This window comes from Lichenostomus cassidix, chromosome 2 (genome assembly GCF_008360975.1).
Source record: "Lichenostomus cassidix isolate B80296 chromosome 2, HeHo_3.0, whole genome shotgun sequence".
NCBI classification, from domain to species: Eukaryota; Metazoa; Chordata; class Aves; order Passeriformes; family Meliphagidae; genus Lichenostomus; species Lichenostomus cassidix.
Window position 1 is genome coordinate 24,988,463 of NC_139482.1, and position 14,154 is coordinate 25,002,616.

Genomic DNA, 14,154 nt, shown 5'->3' on the forward strand with positions numbered 1-14,154 from the left:
GCAGCTCCCCACGCCAGCGCCAAACCTGCCGCCGCCGCCGGGCTGCCAGCGCCGGCTCCGCCACCGCCCGCCAGCCGCCGGGCCCCACCGCCCCGGGGCTGCGGAGAGCAGCGGAAAGGCGCGCTGCCGCCGCCCCGCTGCGGGCACGGGCGGACGGGGCTGGCCGGGACCTCGCACGGTTTCTCCGCCGGCCGCCGAGACCCGCGCCGCCCCTCCGGCAGCCGTCGGGGCTCCCGCCGCATCCCCGCCCCGCGCCGCCCGCCGCCCCCTGCAGCATCGGGGCAAAGGGGGCGCGAACCTGTCGGGGTCTGGCCCGGGGAGGGAAACCACCGGCACGAGAATGACCGCGGATGCGGGGGAACGAGCAGAGACGGAGCGTGCCTCGACGGGCAAAGCGCGGAGCAGTCACAAACCACCCCCAAACCCAAGCGAGCCCCAAAACTTACCCCTCTGAAAATCTGCTAAGCAAGGATCGGGGTCTAGAAATCTATACTGAACAGAAGCAGTGGAGAATATTTTTCTGAGTCTCAGGGCAGAAGCTCTTTCTCTATATTCTTGGTTGAGTGAGCACATCCAGGTGTGAAATTGTTTGCACACCCCAGCACCTCTTATATTGCCAGCAAAATTAGCTGTTATTACTGTCACTGTTTAGTGATGGTTAGCTTGATAAAAAAAACCTGCTGTAATCAAGACCTGGCGCATCTTTGCAAATTACAGATAATTGTAAACGTCCAGATTATGATAATAGCATCCTAATCCAGCCTGCAATATAATTATTACAGAGTGTTACATCTGAAACTGTCCAGTAGGGCTAATTCAGCCATTATTTAGACCCTATTTTTGCACTGCAAATGGGTTGCTGAGTTGAAAATGTACGATTGTAATTTCACGGGGCACTCAATGAGTAATGGTATAGGGAGGGAAAAATACAAAACTGAAATGTGAACAGTAGCGATCAAATCAAACTCTGAAGGACAAAAGACTGTTTGATTCATAGGGAATGAGACGAGCGGGAATTAAGAAAATAGCAAATCAGTGGTCTGCAGCGTTACGTGTCCAAATCTCAACGAGTGCGAGCCTGATGTGCAGTCAGGGGCTGCTGGTTCGGCTCCCGCCTTGCATCAGTCCGCCTCTCGGCTCGACTCTTCCCGGCAGCCTCTCCCCGGCACCCGAAGCATCCCCCAGCTCCCCACCCATCCCCAAAAGCGGGCTCGCCATTGTCTTGTGGCTCCTCTCAGGTGACAGAACATCACTTTCGGGCAAGCAGCCTCGGAAGCTTCGGAACCGGGCGGAGGAGAGTGCGGGATGCGGGATGCCGGGGCCGGGCACTCTCCGCGGCGGGCTGCGGGGCCAGCGGCCTTTTGCGCTCCTGCGCGCCCGCTGGACCAGTCCTCAGGGGTCCTTAGGGAAATTATCACAGAACCGACTCAATTGTAATTAATTAACCAAAAGAGCCTGGCTAACAGGACTACCTGCAGCTAGCGAGGTCAACTCGCTGGGCTAGCTGGCTTTCGACTCCTGATTAACTTTTATTAACCCTGGACACGAAATACACAAACCCGCTTCATTTTTTAATGGTCTAAATCATCAAAGCGCGGTTGCCGCCCGACCGGTTAGTCTCCTCAGGGTCCAGATGAGGAGAAGCAGCTCCCGGGGCTGGCCCCGTGGGCAGGAGGGCTGGTGGCCCCGGCCCTTGCTGGCCTCTCCCAGCCACAGCCGCTCCTGGCAGCCCTTAAGCTTACTCTGCGCCCTTTTCTCCTTGCGAATTAGTAAAAACCAGGGGAATAAGAGAAAGCTCAGTGGATAGCGCGAGGCTAAAGCCCTATGAAACGCGGTATATGATGCGTATCGAGGAGACCGTAAAGATCTCCTGGAATGGAGGGCCAGCTCCGCAACCGGGCAGATGATGCCGCTGCAGAGCACGAAGCTGGGTCAGGATCCGGCCCAGAAGCTGGCTGAGCCATCCTGCAAAACCTAGGCTGAGGCTGAGACAGCCTCTCCGGGAGTGCCGAGGGGCAGGCGGCAGCGAGAGAGGAGAGACATGCCACCTCCAAGCTCCTCTTAGCCAAGTACTCAACCCTTCGCAGGTTCTGGCCGGGGCCAGCGCTCTGGGCCCTCGCCTGAAGGGAAATAAGGAGGTGAGGGAGCCGGGAGTTTTACCCGCGGCCTTGAAGGTCGTGTCGGTGGAAGGTGTTCTCAACAGACAGCCGGGGCGTGGGTGCGTGGCGGGATTTATCAGGTCTGTATTCCAGGCAGATAAACTACTGCTTATCCTCCCCAAATCCCATGTAAATAGACGCGCCACCGAACAAAGAGCAGAACTATTTAATTGATGCAATACAGATTCTCCCTAAAAAAAGAGAGAGAAAGGGAGGCTTAGTGTAAACTCGGTGTTTCCTATTTTCACGGCTCTTATCTGACCTATAAAACAGGTTATTGAGTTACTGCAAGCAAACGCTTAAATGACTGAAACCAAGAAGAGGGGTCCCCCCCCCCGATTTTCCTGAAGCAATAGATCTCCTTTCCATAATCCACAACCGAAACACCTCAAGTCTGTCAGTCGCAAAATTGCGTGGCAGAAATCTTTAATCGATGCCACATGTGGGATGCACTCTGGGGACACAGCGCTGCCTGCGGTGGAGCAGACAGAGCGCGGAGGGCCGCGCGGGCTGCGCGGCCGCTGGGGAGCGAATGCACGGGGGAGACCGAGGGGAGTAAGAGGGCGGCAGAACGCCTGACAAGCGGGCTGCCCTACCGCGGTGACAGGTTGGAGGGGGTGTTTTTTCTTTCCCCGGGAAGGAGCAGGAGGGAAACCAAGGCGCTTCCCGGCTGAAGGCTCTGCCCGGCGGGCAGTGCAGGGATGCCCGGGCAGGGACAGCTGGGCTCGGGCGGAAGCGGGAAGGTGCTCCTCCCGTGTCCGTAGGTGGGGGTGGCGGGCACTGTGTGTGTCTGGGTGTGGGTGTCGGAAATGTGCGCCCCAACCGGGGGCTAGCGTAGCCAGGGCTGGATGTGCTGTGGGTGTGAGAGCCCCAGGGGTGCAGGCAGTGTCAGGAGCTCTCGATCTGGGGCAGTGGGGGCTGTAGGCTGCTCTGCGTTTTTGTGCCTGTGTGTCTGCCCGTCTGCGTGTGTGTGTATGTGTGTGTGTCAGGCCCTGTGGCTCAGCCCTGGAGCCGCTCGGCACCCACAGGAATGTGGCTCCTCTCGGCTCCCCGAACTGCCCCGGCTCCACATGGAAGTGGCCGCCAGGAAAACAGAAGGGAGGGGAAGAGGGGGAGGGGCGGGGAAAGCCCCGAGCCAGCAATCCGCCGAGCCCAAGCCCAGCATCAGACAAAGGACAGTTCATGCCATCCCTTTGCCGGGGAGGCAAGGGGGGAGGCCTGGCCAAGCTAGGCTCCCTCCGGCTCCGCCGGAGCCCAGGGGGTGCACCAAGGCGGGAAGAGGCGCCGGGGTGTGCCTGCCTGTGTGTGCGGAGACAGAGGGGACAGGAGCATCCCCCTCGGCCCGGGACTCTCCCGGAGGGGCGGGCGACCGTAGACTCCTAGTGTTCATCGAGGCCGGGGCCACGGCGACCCGGAGCCCCTGCGAGGGGGCTTATCCTCTCTAGGGGAGGGATGCCAGCCTTTTCCCGATCTGCCCAACACCAACCCGATCTGGGAGGAGGAGAAATTAAACAGTGAGAGGGACCGGCATGGAAACCGAGCCAAGCTGACTCGGCTGGCTTGGAGAGCCGAGGGATGCCCAGTCCAGCGACGGCGGTGTGAATTCCCATCTGGGCCCGGCATGCTGCCTGTCGGCATTCCGCCTTCCCGGAGCTGTTCCTGCGCTGTCCGCCCGGGCCCTCCCGGCCCCGGCAGGTTACCATAACCAAACAGCCCCGCGGCAGCTCCTCAAAGAAAGGGGTGGGTGGACCGGCCTGGGAAATTGACTTCCACCTCTTGTGTCCAAACCCTCCTGCAAAGGCAAGTGACCTCGGGGAGGGGAGAATCTCTGCAGGTTGAATGCTTGTCTAGAGGAAAATGAGGAAAGAACGGAAGAAAATGAAAAGGTCGAGTTTAAAAAAAAAAAATCTTGCACAGGATGGAAGGGAGCAGAAGAGACAAAGCCGAGCTTTTCACCAGCCCCAGAGTCACGCAAAGTCCCTGAAACCCTGCGAGTGAAATGAGCAGAAGACGGTCACCAGAACCGCTGAAGAGATGGGGAGCGGCGGGGCACCGCGGCAGGGCGGCCGCGCTCCGGCAGCGGGCAGGGGTGGACAGCCGGCTGCGGCCCCCGCAGCCCTGCCTCCGGCACCCCCGCACCCTCCCCGGCGTGCAGGGAGCACAACCGAACAAACTGGTCTATTGTACTGCAAGACATTTACCAACCCCCAAACCTGTTACAAAACAGCAAACCCGGGCTCCTTTCTTTGGGGAGAAAACTACGCACACGCACACTCACGCACACGCACAAAACATGGCAGGCAGGAGCGGAGGGAGAAGAAAGGAGGGGGAGGGCAGAGGGGAGGAAGACTGGAGACAGGTAAGTGCGCCCCAGGGCAGGAGCGTGCCTTTTCAGGCCTCGCCTGCCCCCCTGCCAGCACTCTCCCCGCCAGCCTCGGCTGCCAGAGGGGCATCTTTCATCTCGGGGATCCTTCCAGAGGCGCCTTTGGCACGTTCGCTGCTGTGGCCGTACCCCGCACGGCCGTGAGTTACCGCTCTCCCCTAGGATGGGGGTCCCCGTGGGAACGCCCGCTGTCGCGGGGGCCCCGCGGGTCGGGGCTTCTACTGGAAGAAGGGCCCACGCTCCGTGCGAGTGGTCTGCTCCAGTGGGCAGTGCTCCGGCCATCTCGTCGAAGCCGTGCCTCCAGCACTGGGCAGCGCTAGCGACTGCTCTAATGCAAGGGGTTTTATTCCCTAAATCGTGTAGAGATAAAACAAAAACAATAAAAGTACCTCTGCAACGTCCCTCCTTCAGCCGGAGCCGCCGCAGGCTTTTAGCAGGAGCGAGGGGAGCGGGGCCCTCATTTCATCCTTTTCTCGTATTTAGTGGCTCCCTTTGACGGAAACGTAATTTGTATAATTAGCCGAGCGCACACGGGCGACTGATGGGCTGTGGAGTGTGCAGCTCTCGACGCTAATTGCTCTCAGGAAAGGATTCGGGGCGGCTTAAGGCGAGAGATTTGCTTTCTCGCGTCAGGATGGGCAGCTTTCCCTTCAGCTCAAAGCACAGAGCGGTGAGATGTACGCGGTCTGCCAGAGCCCCTTTCCCAGCGGGGAGAGAGCACCGCCGCCCTCGGCTCGCCCGTGAGTACCTGCAAGGGCCAGATCCTGCCAGCACGCCCGGACTGTGGTGGCACTGCAGGGCACTGGAACAGAATGTGATCTCCCAGCTCCCATCCTTTTTCCTCACTTTCTCTCTGCAAGCAAATTCATATTATGTTTTTTCCCTCTTATTTACAGAAGAAGGGGTAATTTGAAAACGTTTCTCGTGGTCGAAATAATTTTATTTTATTCAGAATATACAGTTTAATTCCTCTATCTACAATTATTTACAGGGTTAAAATAACATTGAAAAAAGTCTCTGGAAAAGTTGAGGTCATAGATTTCAAGGCACCAATGATAGTGTCCACAGCTGAGCCAAAAAATGTCCGTATTGTATAAAAAAGGGTTTCCTTTGAAATGCAATAAGTTACATGCACAAGCTTTACACATTTTAATCTTTTTGTTTGTTTCTTTTCCCTTTTAAAAATTCCCCATATGCATTCCTTTCGTTATTATTCCTTAACAGTAAAACACAGGAGTCCAAGGAACAACCAAAAAAAATAATAATAATAAGGGTCAGGCTCTAATAAATCGTCCCAGAGGCCAGCGCTAACGGGTGCTGTAGGGAGCCGTGGGGTTGGAGGTGGGAGTTGATGGAGTTGGCAGCGGGGTACCAGGAAGTGGAGCTCTCCAGGTAGCTGGATGCAGGGGACGGGTTGGAGTTTGGAGGGTGAGCGTGTGCGTGGGCATGGTGGCTGAGGGAGCGGGACGAGCCCTGAGGTTCCCAAACCGCAGGTGACTGTGGAGAGTTGCAGGCCATGGGGTCGCTGGAGCTAGGGCTGTGCTCCGGAGGCATCTCCCCGTTTTTCATGATCTTCTTGATCTTGGATCTTTTATTCTGAAACCAGATTTTCACCTGGGAGCGGGGCGGGGGAAAGAGGAGAAGTGAAGAAAGAGGGAGTGGGGAGGGAAAGGGACACCGTTAATGCCCGCTTGGCAAGCCTGTGCTTCGCGGCTGCGGCGCCCCGCGCCCCGCCGCCCTCCCGCCCCTCCGCGAGGGCCGATTCAGCCCTTCCCGCCGCGCCGGGGTGATCCCGGGGCTCTGGACCCGCCGGGCCGGCCCGGGCCGAGCCGAGCCGAGCAGAGCCGCTTGCGGTACCTGTGTCTGAGTGAGTCCCAGGGAGGCTGCCAGCTCGGCCCGCTCGGGCAGGGCGAGGTACTGGGTCTTCTGAAATCTCCTCTGCAACGCCGCCAGCTGAAAGCTGGAATAAATAGTCCGGGGTTTGCGCACTTTCTTTGGTTTGCCGTTCACCATCCGCACCTCGGGCTCCGCCACCTCCTTCTCTGCACGGGCGCAACAGCAGGAGAGAGACACAGACGCAGACGTTAAGTTCGGGACAGGCTCCTCTCCTCGCCGCGCCGCGCAGCCTGTGCCGCCGGGGCGGCATCCCGCCCGCGGGCCGGGCCGGGCAGAGGCGCCGGCCCGACGGGCCCCTGCGGCTCCCCCCGGGGCTCCCGCAGCCGGGCGGCGGCCCCGCGCAGCCTCCGCCGGCTCCCCGCGGTGAGGCGGGGGGGGAACCCTCTCTCTCCACAGCGGCCTCGGCCACCCCCGGTCCTCCTCCTCCTCCCACGCCCGCCCCAGGCATCCTGCCGGGCGCGCAGCGCTGCGCGGGCGGGAGCGCAGGGCATGCGCGGCCACCGCGGGCGTTGGGAGGATGGTTAGGGCCCTGCTGGGAAGAGCTCGACCCGGAGAGGAGCCGGACCCAAGGCATCGACCACTTCCTCCGCACGCCCGCGCCTTCCCCCTGCCGCCTCCGGCGTGTCCTCAAGCGCCGCCGCGACCGCACTCGTCCCAGCCAAGCCCCAGCCGCTTGGCTTCACCAAGGGATTGCTTTATTTTTTTTCTTCCTGACCCCTTCTATTTTTTTTATTTTTTTTCCCTACAGCAAATTACAAAGAAGTAAAACACTAAACCCGCGACGCTTTCTGGAAAAAAACCCTCCCGGCTTCGCAGCCCCGCCACGGCTGGGCTCCCCCTCCTAGTCTCCTCCCCCGCCCCTCCAGCACAGGGGGAAGGAAACTTTCTTCAACACCGCGAACCTGAGTTTGAGACACGCAACAAGGCTCGGCTATTTTCTCCCTCTTCCTGCGGGGGGGAAGGAGAAGGGAGGTAGCCGTGGGGGCCCGGAGGCAGTTGACAGAAGCGCTAAAGCACTAGTCCTACGATTTGCAGTTTAGATCGCGCGGGCTGGTCAAAAAAAGCAGACCAGTAGACCAGCCTTCTTCTTCTTTTTTCCCTAATTTTCTTTTTTTTTTTTTTCCCTTCCCCCCTATTTCCTTATTTATTTAATTATTTTTAGTTCCCCTTCTGGTTCGGGAAAAGCCGCATCCCCGTGTTCCTTGGCTCAGGGATCTGCCGGGGCGCACTCCTCCAGCCTCCCCAACGCCGCGGGAGCTCCCCGCGCACCCCCGGCCCCCGGCTCTCACCTGGCTGGCTGGCGGAGCTCTGGACGCGGTTGTAAGCCCCGCTGTACTGGTGGTAGGGGCTGGCGTAGCTGTAGTCTGCATAGGCTTTGGCAGGATAGTTCCCGGCAGATCCGTTCATGCCGTGGTACTGATACTGGTAGGGGTTGAGCGCTTTGCCGTAGGAAGCCGAGGTAGGCGAGCAGTAGCCGTGCGGGGCTCCCCCCGCCGGGCTGTAGTAGTCGGAGTCCGTAGCCGAAGACTCGGGTAAAGTGGGAGATTCCTGGGACGGGTGGTGCATGGCTGGAGCCGTCTGGAAAGGAGCTTGGAAATCGCCGGATCTGATGTTGGGGACCCTTCTGTCAAATACTCCTGTCATAGCTCGGAGCCGGCGGCGGGCTGGGGCTGGCGGCGGGGCTGCTCGGGTCTAAGCAGACATGTCTGGGGGAGGAGGCTGCGGCGCGGTGTCTGTCTCCGGCAGACTGCTGGCTGGGGCGCAGCATAGGCTTGGTTAAATCCTTAATTGCGCTCTTACGCACAGCAGGGTGGATCGGGTTCCATTGGCCAGAGCAATCGGGAGCAGCGACACCCTAACTCGTCCAACTAGTTTAGCACAACAAAGCTTTGGCTTAAAAAAAAAAAAAAAAAAGAGAGAGAGAGAGGGAAAAAAAAAAAAGAGGAAAAAAAAAGTCCCATTCAAGCTCTTTTTAAGTGAATACCAACAGCAATCTCCGATTCGGAGCGTCGCGATTGGGAGGTTTCCGGCTACCCCCACCCCTGCAGCCGGCGAGGGGCTCGGCCAGCCCCGCCGCCCTACAGCCTGGTGCCCCCGCACCTCCACCCGCAGCGCCCTGGGGGAGGGCTGCAGCCACGCCGCTCGGATTTGCCGTCCGGTCCCCCCTGGCTACGTTGATGGCTTGGGAACAACGCACCGGGCGCTCCTGGTTCCCAGCTCGGTTTCTGATCTGGTGACAATAACCATTAGCGTCCGATCGTGCTGTTTCCCTCTGATCGTCCTCCTTGCCCGGGGGAACGCCGACCGGGACCGCCGCGCTAAATACAGCAAACCCTATTACCCCCAAGTATCTTGAATTTTAGTTACATCATTTCCTGCATTTCCAAGACCCTAGCACGGCCCGGAGTCAGGCGGGAGGTTCCCGGCACGATTCCCTGCCGTGGGGGCGTGGGGGAGCTGCTAGTGGCACCATACGGCCTAGGGGTGCCCACCCCGCGGATTTTGCGAAAGGCGACCTGCCCGTGGCGCGATGCCCGCGGGTGGAGAGCCACCGACTCTGTCGCCAGCTCCGGCCCCCTCCAGGTGCGCTTGTGACCACTCGGCCCCACGAGCGTGCGCTCCTCACCCCGCCGGGCCGATGCTCACCCTCTGCTCCCACTCCGGCCCAGGGTCAGAAGCCCCTCACGAAGAGAGCTCAGATCACCCTCACGCGTGGGCAGGAGCACAGTGAGGCCGTCGTGGGGCTTCTCCACTTGGAGGCTGTCGCAAGAGCCCGCTGTCCGGGTGACAGCTCCCCAGAGTGACTGGCGCTGTGCGGGGGTGTCCTCCCCACAGCACTCTGGCCAGCAGCACCCTCCTTTCACCTGCACCCGTTTTCTCGCCTTCATCTACGCACCCAGGTCACAGACAACGGGCTCTGTGGCCGGGCCAGAGAGAGCCACGGGCTGGTGATGCCCGTCCCTGGTGATTTTACAGCAGTGTTGCAAAAAAAAAAAAAGGATCAAATTTTACTAGACACTAAGGAAAACAAATAAAAGGCTGTTTTCAGTGACCTGGAGTTGTAGATTTTTCTGAAGTTGTTTACTCTCCAGATTTAGCCTGTTTGCTCACCGAAGATCTCCCAGCCAGCTGAGTAACACTTGTAACACAACCGTGCATGTTGTACTTGAACTTATTGTTTGCTTTGGAAATGTCCACAGCTAATATAAAATCACATTAAACAAATCCCTAAGCATTTCATTATATGAATTACTTACTTAAACCCATTGGAAATATCTCCCTCCCCTCTATTTTTTTTTTGTAAAGGGAGAAACTGGAGAGGGATATATGTTTATGACCGGGGAAGGGGGAAGTAAGTTTATTAAAGCTCCCAGTTTGCATCTAGTTGGAACGGACAGTAGAGGTTTTAAGCAGATGAAGAGGGGGAGAGGGGGGAGAAAAGCCCATTTGTGTAATAAATTCCAGGGCATTGCACTTCAACACGTCCGGGCAGGAAGGTGCCGTTTTAAGGGAGAGAACGGGAGAGGAGCTGGGCGCCGGTCTCGCACCCAGCCCCGGCAGCTCTGGAGCCGCGGCGGGTCCCGGCCAAGCCGTCCCGACTGGCTGCTTGTACAGCTCACCGGGGAAATCTGGATCGGTTTTCTGCAGCAGAGAAAGTTTGCTCTTGTTTTAGCAGGACGGGGGACAAAAAAAAAAAAAAAAGAAGTTTCGATATTAAAAGAAAAAGAAAGGCAGAAGCCCACCAGATCCAGCCGCAAAACCCCCAAGATGATTTTTTTTCTGAAGGCATCTGCCGCCGTTGCAGTCCGTGAGAGGATTACCGGTCTGAAGGAACACAAATCCGCCTGTTTGCGGGTTTCCTGCCCCCCGTCCTTCCCAGCCCGAACCCGATTTTCTTGCCTTTCTGCTGTTTTCCCCCAGCGGTTTTTATTTAACACATCCGGTGGGAGCGGGCGGTTCGGAGGGAGCGGAGTCTGTTTTCCATTTCACAATACGGTCATTGTTTACCGGCACATGCCCGCCGCGTCGCCTGAGCGGCTGCCCGGGGCCCCCGCGGCCGGTTCGGGCCCGAGCCCCGCTGACCCTCGCGGGAGGCGGGTGGCCGTGTCCTGTCCGTGTGTCCCCAGCCGCTGCCGGCGCGGGGCGCGGGGGCGCCGCGGCCGCCTCGGAGGCGCGCGTCGGCCGTGCCCGTGGCAAGAGCGCCCCGGCGTGGCCGCGGGGCCGCAGCGCCGCCGCGCTACCTGCGCGCCGCCCGCCCCTCCCGCCCCGCCGCCGCCGCCGCCCCCGCCGGGGCCAGACTGAGCGGCGCGGCGGGCGCGGAGCCGGGCGGCCCCGCCAGCGCTGTCCCCGCAGGGCACGGGGACCGGGGCGCGGGAGCCGCCGGGCCGGCGGCCGCGGCAGGACAACGCGGCGATTGTTCCCGCCCGCGCCTGGGAGCTGCCGCGGGGGCGGCGCTGGGGCCCCGACCGAGCCCCACGGCGGGCCGGGCGCTGTGTCCCGGCCGGTGCCCGCCGGCCGCCCCGCCCTGCCCCGCTCCTGGCTCGGCAGGACCCCCACCGGCTGAACCCTTCGCCCGGGTTCGCAGCGGGCTCTCCGTCCCCTCGCGCTCGGCAGCGCTTTGTTTCCGGCCAACGAGAGAAATATTTCGGATGAGCCTCTCAGACTTTTGGATAAAATCTTGCAATTGTTCGCAGAAAATCTTCTACTTTCTGGATAAAATATTCTCGCTTGGGCACCGAGTTTTTGCTGGAAACTTTATTTGCATGGAAATTGCTGGCAAAGAATGAAAGGAAATTTTTTCCCTTCCTTAAAAAAAAAGCCCCAAACAGCCCTCCGCAGTGGAAACACGGATTAACTCTTATTTTACAGCATCAGAAAATGGTGATTGCCATTCAAAAACTTCAACAACTGAGGACTTTCCTCATGTTAGGCTTAGGACTTGTTTACCTAGGGGAATACTTTCAGAATGCAGAGGCAAAGGGACTGAAAGTACTTGTATGCTCACCTAAGGCCAAAAAAAATCTGCTTCAAAATAAAAGGTCTTGTAATTTTCAGTATGGGGAAAAAGCTATTGGGGACCCAATGGAGAGGGTTAGTGAACTGCCCAGAAGGATGTTCACACAACAGGGATAAAGGGAGAAATGCAGGAAAGGATTTTGAAAAGCAGCAATTAGAAGCAGGGAAGGAGAAATAAACCTGACAGAAAACTCAGGGAAGGCATCTAAGACTAAGACTTTTTGCTCATATTTCAGCAGCTTTCTGAAGAGCCTTCGGCTTTGGGTACAGCTGGTTCAGGGAGAGGAAAATGTGCATGTCTCCACTTAGGCACAACATGCTCTGCTTTGGGGAACTTAAGTCACCCCTGAAGGAAAGGATGTTTGTGTTCTGGTGAAGGTCACTATTTGTGGTGGATGAAAGGATGCACATGTGAACTTGGGATCAAAGCCTGTCTGGTCCCCCAAACGCTGATGCAGGCCTTGTTTTAGCCCTCCATCCAAAAGCATCCACTAGGCTCTGGTCATTTCCCAGCCCTGGAATAGCCTTTTCTCTTCCAGTTTCTTGTGCATGCCCAAGAGATGCTGGGCCTCCAGGTAATGAAGCAAACCTGTCACTTTGGCATTTCCATAGCTGATGGACTCGCTGCCAGGCTTGGCCACTGACTAGGCTCAGCTGGCCTCGCTTGTCCAGCCCATAAATTGCACAGTGCATAAAAACCATGACATACAAAGTTAGGAATTAAAATTTGCTTTATAGGGCAAACTGTGACTGTCTCTTTCAATTGCCAAAGATCCTGACATGAGAAGCTTACACTTGCACCTATTTCTCCCAGATTGCACCAACAGAGTGAAGAGAGGAGCTAGGGCTTCTTGTTAAGATCAGCTGTAGCAGACTGAGCCAAATGTGGGGGCCAAGATGATGTTAAGAGATTCCTGGAGACACATCCTGCCTGCATCCCCCCTTCCCTCCTTTCTCAGGACATGCCTTCTGTGGCTGCTGAAGGGTTGCTTAGCTGTTTCTCAATGCATCACAATCTTCCCAAGGTAGGGCACTGCCTCACAGTCCCAGTCAAGTCATGGTCTGCTCCTCCAGAAAGGGAAATATTCAATTAACCCAACCGTTCCTTTACCTTTTGGAGTTCTGTCCACATGAGCTCATGAGGCAGATGGGGAACTCCCATTATTCTTCCATTCATGGGCTCAACATGGATGTGACCCATCTCAACAAATGTGGAGATCTGCTTTGGGCTAGGCACGATGTTTCAAGAAAAGCCTGTCCTAGTCTTTTTTTCCTGTTTCCAGTCCATGTGCTTCCATTGCAATGTAACACTGGCCTTTTTCTAAGGTTGTGGAGGCCAGCAGAGGAACGTCATCAGAAAATCCAACCTCTCCCAACAGAGTTCTTCTTCTACCTGCCTGATGCTCAGGTAGCTGGGTTTTGTTATTCCAGTAACAGTAGTGCTTCAACTGATGTGAGGCCCAGTGGCTTCCAAGAAAGCCAAGACACAAACCAGAGGGAGCCCTCTCCAGATCTGCAGTTTGGGTCAGCAGTGAGAGCTGCAGAAGTATGGCTCCCTGCAAGGTCACCCCAAGTTTCCATAACAGATGTTTGAGCATGGATCTGGAGCTGCATGGGCAAAGCTGCTGCTGGAGCTGCTGCTCTGATGCAGAGCATGAGACAGCACCAGTGGAGAGCTGAATGCAAAATCTCTCTTTGCCAGAATCACCACAGGGAAAATATTTGCTCTAGCTGCCCTTGCTGCCCAGCAGTGGTGCCACAGGGAGGGCACTGCAGACGTCTGGCATGGCAGACAGTGATGGCAGTGACATACTGGGAAGGGCCTCCAACCAAGGGCAGAGGAGGAAAGGACCTCAGCTGTGGCAGCAGGAGGGGCAGGCATGAACGACTTCAGGAAATTCAGCATCCTGGATGAGTGGGCAGCTGGGCTGGATGACTGTAATGATCTTTTCAGGCCTTAAAATTTATTGCTGTAGCTTTTAGCTCCGGGTAGCCAAAGGCAGTTGCTCCTCGAGGAAGAAGGGTTGATTCATCTCCAGCACAGGCATTCACTCTGCTTATTCTCTCTCGCCTGTCACATCTCCTTCAGCTGTAACTCACTTGTCGGCCTCTCAGATAGGAACAGAGTTGCTGCCTCTCTGCAGGACTTCAGATGTGAGATAAATCCCTTTGCATCCCAATGCCACAGGAATGCTTTCCTAGATCTCTGACATCCCTGTTAAAAGATGACCGGTCAAAGAATTTGAGGCACAGCTCTTCAGCCCCTTTGGTATGTTTTCAGCCGGGCAGGGCAGGGCAGGGCAGGGCAGGGCAGGGCTGCTGGCCGAGGGGCTCAGGGCCTCCAGGACCTTGTGGATTTTAACTTACAAATCTCAGGAACTAAGCTTACAGTTTTTCTTTTGCACTTTTAATAATGACCTAATATATTGTTTTCCGACAGAGGTCAGCCAAACTTTTATAATTTAGACGTTGAAGGATTTGCAAATGATGGCAGCCTGAGGAAAAACTCTCAAAACCTCCTGCTTAGCTAATGCTAGTGTGAGGTTAGTGTGCCTGTGCAATCAGCTCGAGTCAGGCAGTGTTAAACCATACAAATCCATGGAGAAATTAACAACAGCAATTAAATGGCTTGAGCAGTGAATATGAGAAGGGACACTGAACGAGGGACAAGGACACTTTGCAGGTTAAAGATCAAAGTGG

At 57.1% G+C, this 14,154-nt stretch overlaps 1 protein-coding gene across 1 annotated transcript; it reads right to left on the reverse strand.

Moving 5' to 3' along the window:
* Positions 1 to 5,460: 5,460 nt before the first annotated feature.
* Positions 5,461 to 8,306, reverse strand: DLX5 (distal-less homeobox 5). The gene is made up of 3 exons (XM_085050780.1): positions 7,728 to 8,306; positions 6,400 to 6,584; positions 5,461 to 6,156 (listed from the first exon to the last, which is right to left on the reverse strand). Exons 1-3 carry the CDS (start codon positions 8,080 to 8,082, stop codon positions 5,824 to 5,826), a joined length of 873 nt encoding a protein of 290 aa, XP_084906906.1. The 5' UTR covers positions 8,083 to 8,306; the 3' UTR covers positions 5,461 to 5,823.
* Positions 8,307 to 14,154: the final 5,848 nt, after the last annotated feature.

Bases quoted from the DNA above. Each gene is read 5' to 3' on its own strand.
- DLX5 (XM_085050780.1), bottom strand. From the start codon at position 8,082: ATGACAGGAGTATTTGACAGAAGGGTCCCCAACATCAGATCCGGCGAT. The intron at 6,585-7,727 runs GTGAGAGCCGGG...GCGCCCGTGCAG, and splicing joins GAGCTCCGCCAGCCAGCCAG to AGAAGGAGGTGGCGGAGCCC. The intron at 6,157-6,399 runs GTACCGCAAGCG...CCCCGCTCCCAG, and splicing joins TGGGACTCACTCAGACACAG to GTGAAAATCTGGTTTCAGAA.